The sequence below is a fragment of the Lytechinus pictus genome, unplaced genomic scaffold (assembly GCF_037042905.1).
Source record: "Lytechinus pictus isolate F3 Inbred unplaced genomic scaffold, Lp3.0 scaffold_27, whole genome shotgun sequence".
NCBI classification, from domain to species: Eukaryota; Metazoa; Echinodermata; class Echinoidea; order Temnopleuroida; family Toxopneustidae; genus Lytechinus; species Lytechinus pictus.
The window spans coordinates 699,862-709,281 of record NW_026974147.1 but is presented as its reverse complement, the minus strand read 5'-3'; the positions used below and the strand labels follow the sequence as shown (position 1 = coordinate 709,281).

Below are 9,420 nucleotides of genomic sequence, written 5' to 3'. Positions count from 1 at the left end.
ATGTTGAATTCTGAAGAAGCTAATTTAGAAGAGAGAAGGTGTTTATATGTAGCTGCAGGAGCATTAATAGTTTATCAACAAGAGAGAGATCTTGAAGAAAGACGAGAAGAGGAGAAAAAAGTAAAAAGAAAAAGGAGGACACTGTGGGTGAGAGATTGGCTGTCAAGACGCCACATCCACGGTCATTTTGATCATTTACTGGCAGAGCTGCATAGGGAGGATCAAAAGAGCTATAAGAATTTCTTGAGAATCACTCCTGATCTGTTTGAGGAAATGGTTGAAAAGCTAACGCCTCATCTGGAGAAGAAAACAACGTTTATGCGAGAACCACTAGAAGTAGGACTGAAACTTGCCGTCACTCTCCGTTTCTTGGCAACAGGAAATTCATATTCTACATTACAGTACAGCTTTCGAGTTGAGAAAAGCACCATATCGAGATTTATTCCCGAAGTATGTAATGCACTCATTAAAGTGTATAAAAAGGAAGTACTCAGCTGTCCAAAAACTGAAGATGGGTGGAAGGATGTGGCCAAGAAGTTCAGTTCCAGATGGAATTATCATAATTGCCTTGGTGCCGTCGACGGCAAACACGTGGCAATCAGGAAGCCGCCAAAGTCTGGGTCCTTGTACTTTAACTATAAAGGTTTCCATAGTATTGTTCTCATGGCTGTAGCAGATGCAGATTATAAGTTTCTGTATGTGGATGTTGGAGCAGAGGGTGGCTCTTCAGATGGTGGAACTTGGAAAAACTGCAACTTGTATGATGCCATTGAAGGGGAAAGAGCAGGGGTGCCGCCACCGGAACCAATGCCCAATGATGACATGCCCATACCTTTCCATTTTGTGGCTGACGATGCATTTGCGATGAAGCCCTGGCTTATGAAGCCCTTCTCACATAGGTCCCAAGTTCATGAAGAGATCATATTCAGTTATAGACTAAGCCGAGCTAGGCGAGTAGTGGAAAACTCGTTTGGTATTTTGGCTCACAGGTAGGTCTCCCTTTCTTTCTGTACTCATTTCTTTCTGCATTCTCAGTGTCTATTGCTTTAAAAGTTCAAGCACATTGAATACAAATATTTAACTTCCCCCAGAAAGGAGTTGTTATCATAATAACCAACTTTGTTTAAACCAGCATAACGTAGAATTTTTATATGGTGTTTATTTTATCAACACATGTTGCTATTTCTGCAGCTTACGCGCAAAATACCACGCGAGACTGCAATTGCTAACAAATCTGAAATGATACACTAAGCAGATGGTCTCATTTTGTTTGTATTTATTATAGTAATCTTTTTCTTTAGTATTCAGTATATCTAGTTTCTCCAAATAACAAGTACAATATTTTGTTTTTACTCCAAAGGAAGCGTGATTACTTCAAAATCAAGATTCGTATGTACAAATCATTAAAATATATATATATATATCATATTGATGGGCTCTTGTTTTATGGTATTTCTTGATTTAGGTTCAGATGTTTCCTGACTACACTTCCACAGAAGCCCCAAACTACCAACTTAATCATCATGAGTGCCTGCGTCTTACATAATCTGATATTAACCAGGTACCCACTGGCATCAGGAGATGTAGACCATGAAGATCCATCTACGCATGCGATGATACCTGGTGCATGGAGAGACGACCCTGTGTTTCACGGTCTGAGAGCTCCGACAGGAAACACTTCTATCAAGGAAGCTAAGAGCCAACGTGCATATCTATCACATTATTACACCTCCCGCGCTGGAGCAGTTTCTTGGCAAGAAAAGATGATAACCTAAGCAGATTAACTATGACATTATTGTGATGCAGTATAGCACTAGCTCAATTCCACAAAAAATGCCAAATGACACTGGCACAAAAGAAATTTTTATTTCTTGAATGGTTATGTATTTCAACAAGGCCCGACATCGTTCCAATATCAACCGTCTGTTGTACATCTGATTTTTAAACTTAGGATATGAAATCAGTGTCTATAAGTGTGTTTGTATTATGTCTTAATGTACAGCTTTGTTGTTGAACTTACACGTGATGCAGTTGGTGTCGGGGCATATGTAGAAATTTCGTACTTCTAGTAAGCTTGCACAAACCTCATTCCTCACACGCACGCACACACAACCGCACACCCCCATACACACACACAAACACACGAACGCATATTTAAAGACTGGGTCCGCACCAGAAAAAAAAATCTTGTATTGATTAAAAGCAGATAAATGAAACGAAAAACAAAACAAAACAAAACCAAAAACGTTGAAGTAAATCAGACAATAAATAAGAAATTTATGAATACAACGCAACTTCTCTGCAGGTATTTTATTATATATTATTGTTTTTAAATCCCCCCTTTGCAACCCTTTAAGCAAGACGAACAGTTTTTTTTTTGGGGGGGGGTCGATAAACACGGGTACAGATACATTTATTGATTCAACCTTTTGAATGTTTTGAAAAATAACCACTCATGGATTAAAACGGATTCTTACAAACAAAAAGTTATATAAGCTATATGGCAGACAGGAAGTGCATGACATACGTCATGACATGTGACCAATAAGAGTCACGTGTTATGGCTGTCTCACACCTTTGCGTTTTTAGCCTGCGTCGGCCCAGCGTTTTTGAAAATTAAAATCGCTTCCTGAACGCGGATCAGACGGTAGACTGACGTTGGAGACGTTCAGCTTGCGCTTGAAGGACGCACATGTTTGCGCACGCCAAACGTCAGTCCACCGTCTGATCTGCGCTCAGGGAGCGCTTTTAATTTTCAAAAACGCTATCGGTCGACACAGGTTATATACGCAAAGGTGTGACGCAGCCTTTATGACGTATGACGTTACAGTGATTTATTCATAACTTTCTTATTTCTTATCGGATTTACTTCAAACTTTTTTGATCTGTTCATCTGATTTATTTGCTTTTAATCAATACAAGATTTCAATACACGCATCGTAAAACATCACCTACACCGTTCGATCTGTGTTCCAAAACTTTACTCCCGGTTCGTTTCCGTTCAGCAACGCACTTTTTATTAGTGAATTATTGTATCCATTTATCAATCATATTTTACACAAAACATCTGTGAGAGAAAGAGAAATCTGGGAAATTGAATATCATTTATTGATACGATCATGCTTTTACATCGTTTAAGAAGATTCTATTAACATATGTATATATGTAATAGTCAAACAAATGACGGTGTTATCTCGTATGACTAGGTGCACTTGAGCGAATTGTGCGGAAACTTAACAATCATTTTTGAAATCCAATGAAAAATATCAAGTGCTTATAGTATGCTTATATGGTTACCCATTTTATTAAAGGCCTTGATATTCACCTGTCTTCGCAGTCTTTGATTAGCCTTTGATTTGTCAATATGTTATTCTTAATATAAACTTTGCATGTTTTGTTTTTTGTGTGTAATAAGAGACTTGTAATCAGAAGCAATCAGAATGCACGAATTGCGTGTTTTGTTAATAAAAAAACGTAACCGAGTAGAAAACTTAGGCATTCACTGAATCTCCAATTTGAACTACCTAATAGAAAAGTAATTACCAAGGTTTCTCAATGATATTTTGAACACTTTAAAGTTGTAACAAGTGAGAAACATGAACTAATCAACTACAAGAACAAATGTAAAACGTAGGAACCAAAAAGATGCATTAAATTTAATCTTCCACTCAGTAAACCTTTAATTTTGTTTCTTGATAAAAGCATTATGCATGAGTATATGTCAAAATGTCTAAATCGAGAATATCCATCGAAGCTCTCCCTGGAACTCAGAACATTAAAAATCTGGAATATATTTTCCGACTTTGATCAAACTTTCACATTTTACCCTTGCTCTTCAGTGTGTACTTCTGGTTTACGTTTCAGAATATTTTATACCTTTGTTCCAAATGTATAAATAAATGGTTTTCTTGCCGAGTGGGTTTTTAATAAAATTCCTTGCAAAGGCAACAACAAATAACAATTTCTTTTTTTTACTTTTTTTCTTTTTTACCATGTAAGAATTAAGGTAAGTATTGAAAGAGTGTCCCGATATGGAAGACGTTAGTTTTGTAACCAGTATTGCCTTTTCTTAATCACCGGCTGCTGTTGAACACATTATTCTTCTTCTCCAAGCTCTTCCAGAACCGAGGAAACCATCTCATTACTACGTCGGGAGGGTGGGGTCGAAGCAGTGGACTGCTGAGAAGACGTTGGTATCGGTACAGGCACAGCTGAAGGCGCGGCTGGCATCCCAACATTGTTGAAGGATGGACTTGCTGGAGACCATTGATTGAAACTGGACCAATGACTATTGATCGGCCACTGGCTTGACTGCCATGACGAGGGTTGCTGTTGACATGGTTGAGTTGGCCTGGTTGGCTTTTTGAAATTGTGAACGAGTTGCAGACATTCAATTTGGAAACTGTGCCACCATTCCTCTGGAATTTTCTGCATATGGCCCTCCAGAAGACAGGCAAAATCATGGACGATCTTTTTTTGACCTGTCAACGCAGCTGTCTGGCCCAAATTGTCCGCTCTTGAAAGAACCTGAAAGGCATAAACAATATAACCAAATGTAATTTAGTAAGGCAATTAAAGTCAGGGTCTGACTACTGTCATTTACTGCCACATACTCAACAAATTTAGATCGATTGTCGAAGAATTAATTTTCAATGATGTTTTTGTTGTGAATCAATTTCTATAGTTCCCAAATGGAACTATTGAAAGCGGATCCGGCTTAAGTAATGTATTCGATAATGTTTTTTTTCAAGTTCTATAATGCCTACCTGACGGAGAGCATCGTCGAGGTTATTCTGCAAAACAGTACTTGATCGAGAAGCTGGAGTTCTTCTTCCAGAAGTTCCAGAGGCTTCGGAGCGTGCCGACATTGGGACCCGATCCTTCAACGGGATCAAGGTCTCATTATCCATATCTTCTGAAACTGACATGATAGAAACTTCATCATCTCGTTCGTGCACTTCCCCTTCTCTATCAAACTGCAAGGTGAAGAAACATCAAATTTCAAAATGAAAATTATGAAATGGGTTCCGAAGTTTATTTCAAGGTTATTCTAATAGTTCAATATAAAAATTGTGAATTGGTCATTTATACACCTACCGTGTCACTTGCCGTTGTCTTGCCACGAACAATGTGTTGCTTCAGAAATCCCCACGTGTTCACTATCTCATCTTCACGTGTCGTTCTGTTGGTTTGCCCAGATCCACTTTTATTCTCCTTGTTTAATATCTTTCCTAGCCGAGTTCGCATATTTTCGTACAACTTCTTACACTGGTCCCCTACATTAAAAACAAGGAAAACATTAAATAGGCTATTTGTGTGGTGAAGTTTAACCCTAAAAATAAAAAATAAAAACATTTGATTTCTATAAAAGAAAATATCAACAATTATTTTCCCAGTAAATTACTTTCTCATTAATTGGTAATGCAGACAACAAAAAACAAAAAGAGGATTTTTAAAACATGGGTATGGAACTTAACTAACCAACCATCAAAATTGAGAACTTACCAGTGGCAGGTGGATCCAATAATTTACCGCCATTCGCCCACATCCTTCCCTTCTTAGCAACATTCATGTAATCTTTCTCGGTCTTATCATATAGTGCTGAATTTTCCTTCACAAAATCGGCTATTACTTGAACAGCGTCTTCGGTCCACTTGTACTCTGGGACATCCCTTTTAGATGTACGTGCTCTTTTTGTTCGCTTAGTTTTCTCTTCATGCTCTGTGTTCTCTGTCCCATCATTATCTGATGAGGAGGATGAAGCCATGATTTTGCTGCTGGCTCAAACAAGAATATTTTAACAAAACGCATCACGTGACTGATATGCGCGGTGCTTGCGTGAAAGTGCGCGAAGGATGCGCAACCAGTGCGCAGATTAAGCGGGACCATGTCGTGAACTAGTCGTGAAGTGCGTGCCACATTCCCGGGGGTGGGGTACCCACTGCTTTTACGCCACGCACTGGCACGCATTGGCACGACTTGTTTGCGCATAGTTCACGCACTGCTTCAATGCGGGAAGTGCGTGGCAAAATTTCGCTCTTCACGCATTGCCGCGCATTGCCGCTCATCGTCCCGCCCCTTCCCGCAAGTGTCGACGCATTGGCACGCATGACGCAATATCAGTGCGTGAACTATGCGGGAACCGAAAATCGTGAAAGTGTCAACTAGGCATTAGACTTTCTTGAAATTTCACCGCATAAACATGATAAAGGGAGGCCAGGAAAAGCAAACTTATGGCAGGTAAGATCTGATGAGTAGTCTCATTAAGTGCAGCAGAGATTCCGTCTGGCCTAGTAGCTTCATGCAGGTTGTTTTCTTTAACAATTTCTTCAGTAGTCTGGCTACACCTGCTTGACTAAACAATATGTTATCTGGCCATGTCTGGGTCAGGACTTCAGCGTCATCATCATCATGATCCGTGGTGAATACTAAGACTAAAAATCTTTGCCTTTAATAATGATATTCCAATTTAGTCATAGCTATTGATATTAAGGGCTCCCAACATGCTAATTGTTACAGCCTGGATCATTGTCAATCCGGTCAACAAATTATGTATTATAGGCTTGTCTACAAACCCTCATATGGTCCTCTTTAATGCATTGTAGCAATTCTGAGCTTTACCTTACTGATGCTTTTGGAGCTCTAAAATGTGCAAGCCTTCCTAGCCTTTCTCTAAAACTCTTTGACATCTTCCGAAACAACTTATGTCCATTGTCTCATTGAGGCAACTTGTGTCGGAAGAAGACATGGTTAACGGTGTGTTCTTGTTAAAGTCCTCTTGATTGGCATTCAGTCTCCTATGCTCGACTTGTTGGATTTCAGTATACAGAGAGTTGTATGATTGTCCAAAGTACATCTGCATGACACTATTAAAGTCAGCATTCCTCCAGAGTACATCCTTATAGTCGTACCATAAATTGTTTATTCCTCTGGATAACCTCACAGTATACCATGAGTAGCACATTGTGGCAAATAAATCCTGGAAGTGGTACACACTGTCTAATCAATGTTGGATGGTATTTGATGGTGATGTTAAGGGTGTTCCATTATGTTGTGTCCTCTTGTTGGAAAGGCAATAATCTGGCTTAGTCCTCCATCTGGTTTGTTCATTGTCTCACTGAGGAATTTTTGTTTACCATAAATATCAGGAAATTAATATTATTATTTGCATACGACTTACTTAGAAACTATAGCTTTAATATTTGGAGATGGTTGCCATAGGAGATTTATCAAAGAGGAAAGAACAGAAAATGGATGCTTCATCATGAAGCAGCAACTGGATTCAGCAAGAACGTCTAATCACGATTCCTGTATCTGAGAAAGATGCCTATAATGCACTTTAAGCCTTCATCATGAATTTATGAATGGCTTTCATGTCGCTCGTATAGGCAAATGCCCATTGTTACTCTTATTAAGCATGCCCAGAGATCTTGTGATCCAAGCAAGTACTCATATTCACCACCAAGACAAGTGATGATGATGATGATGGGTTCTTGTAAAGCGCCGGTATCCGCCTCAGCTGGGCGCTCATGGCGCTTGCTCAAAAATAGCAAATATCTCACAAATTTCAATGTCTTCAAACAGTGCTTAGGATCATCATTCAGTTCAGAGCAAGCGCCATGAGCGCCCAGCTGAGGCGGATACCGGCGCTATACAAGAACCCATCATCTTCATCAAGTACTGTCCTAGTAATGCTACAATTGAGTTATTCTTGTCTTGGGATAATGTTGGAGTGGGGAACAGAAAGGTCTTCAGGTAAGACTCAAAAGTTGATTGGGTCTCTGCTCTCCTGATAAATTGGGGAAGGCTGTTCCACAGCTTTGGTCCAGAGATGTAGAAGGCTCTGTCACCCCAGGTTGTGTAGCTGAGAGATTCCCTCAGCAATGCTTGAGCTGCTGATCTGAGACTGCGTGTTGGTCTATGCTGAGATAAGAGCTCTGAGATGTAGGGTGGAGATTTATCGTTAAGCGCTTTAAATACAAGGACCCCAAGTTTATAAGCTAATTGGTGTGCTACAACTGGGCGTTGTGGCGTGCGCCTGTAATCCAAGCTATGTGGGGAAGTTACAAATTGATGCAGAGGTTCGAGCCCTGGTCACGTCTTTCGGATGGTGACGTTAAATGTCGGTCCCAGACGTAAATAATCATTTCTGATTGATACACGTCTGACAAAACTCAAATACACACACACACAAGGACCAAATATTCGAAGCTAATGGGCTTTTATTTGTACGGGTGTGACATCTTGTGCTGATCACTTGGCAATCCAGGAGTTGCTAGCGTGGACTATACTCGCAAGAAACGCAAAGTCAAGAAGAGAGTAAGACTTGGATGGAAATAATGAAGCATTCAAGCAGTGGGATCCATGTAGAATGGACTCATCTTTGTACAGTATGAGTGGGGTAACTACTCGTGACAAAAGTCAATATCAACCAAGCAAGAAGTGTAGGGAAGGTCATCATGGTTAATACACATAATCTAAATGAAATCTTAGAGGAAAGTATCACTTATTTGTTTCCTTGAATATTTATAACATGTCGGATGCTTATTTGCATAATATGTAAATTACACTTCAGATATTAAGCTGATTGTTAATGTATTTGCCATTCTTAGTGATCACATCATATTGATCTAGACTGAAATGTTTTCATAACTGTTTTTGTGAGAAAAATCAAAATTTCTGGATTTTTTTTCCATATAAAGATGCCCATATATATGCAAATGAGGTAGATTTATTTACAATTTTTTATTAAAAAAAAATAAAAATTTGTAAAACTTATCATGGGCTTCAGTTCAATTCGTATTGATTTATGCACTTGATTTCCAATATTTGGATTATTTTCCTTATTTGTAATTTATTATGGCTAATTTGCATAAAATGCTAATTTTGTGATTTTCCTATATACTTGTATATATAAGGACTTTTAATATGGCGTTTAGGAAACCTTCCTGTAAGGTATTGCCATATTCCAATTTCAATAGATAATCTACTTGCAATTTTTGAGGGATGTATCACCAGTGTGTTTTCTTGAATATTTATAACATGTTAGATACTTTTATTTGCATAATATGCAAATTACACTACAGACACTAAGCTGAATACAAATGTATTCAACATCCTTAGTGATAGCAGCATGTAAATTCCAACACTAATGAAATTTTCAAGCAGATAATGAGAGAAAAATCACAATACCTTGACATTTTTCCATATAAGGATGCTTATTTGCATATTATGCAAATGAGGTAGATTTTTTTGCACTATTGACAAAAAACATTGATTGCAGTTATTTATCATGAATTTTCGCTCAAATTGAATTGTTTTGGACACTCAATTTGTAATCTTTGGGCTATTTTCCTTATTTTTCTAACTTTTTATGGCTAATTTGCATAATATGCAAATTTCATAAATTTCCACTGCTTG

The 9,420-nt window shown here is 38.5% G+C and overlaps 2 protein-coding genes across 2 annotated transcripts; one reads left to right on the top strand and one right to left on the bottom strand.

Annotated features, from left to right (window-relative positions):
- LOC135158060 (putative nuclease HARBI1) lies at positions 1 to 2,029 on the top strand. The gene is made up of 2 exons (XM_064115341.1): positions 1 to 989; positions 1,466 to 2,029. The coding sequence occupies exons 1-2, from the start codon at positions 1 to 3 to the stop codon at positions 1,773 to 1,775; spliced, it is 1,299 nt and encodes a 432-aa protein (XP_063971411.1). The 3' UTR covers positions 1,776 to 2,029.
- A 2,001-nt stretch (positions 2,030 to 4,030) lies between these two features.
- On the bottom strand, positions 4,031 to 5,355 carry LOC129278501 (uncharacterized). Its single transcript, XM_064115340.1, has 3 exons — positions 5,098 to 5,355; positions 4,767 to 4,976; positions 4,031 to 4,527 (listed from the first exon to the last, which is right to left on the bottom strand). Exons 1-3 carry the CDS (start codon positions 5,353 to 5,355, stop codon positions 4,096 to 4,098), a joined length of 900 nt encoding a protein of 299 aa, XP_063971410.1. The 3' UTR covers positions 4,031 to 4,095.
- Positions 5,356 to 9,420: the final 4,065 nt, after the last annotated feature.

Coding starts and splice junctions, on each gene's coding strand:
- LOC135158060 (XM_064115341.1), top strand. CDS start 1: ATGTTGAATTCTGAAGAAGCTAATTTAGAAGAGAGAAGGTGTTTATAT. Junction 990..1,465: donor TTTGGTATTTTGGCTCACAG/GTAGGTCTCCCT, acceptor TTCTTGATTTAG/GTTCAGATGTTTCCTGACTA.
- LOC129278501 (XM_064115340.1), bottom strand. CDS start 5,355: ATGTTTTTATTTTTTATTTTTAGGGTTAAACTTCACCACACAAATAGC. Junction 4,977..5,097: donor AGACAACGGCAAGTGACACG/GTAGGTGTATAA, acceptor TTCACCTTGCAG/TTTGATAGAGAAGGGGAAGT. Junction 4,528..4,766: donor TCGACGATGCTCTCCGTCAG/GTAGGCATTATA, acceptor TATGCCTTTCAG/GTTCTTTCAAGAGCGGACAA.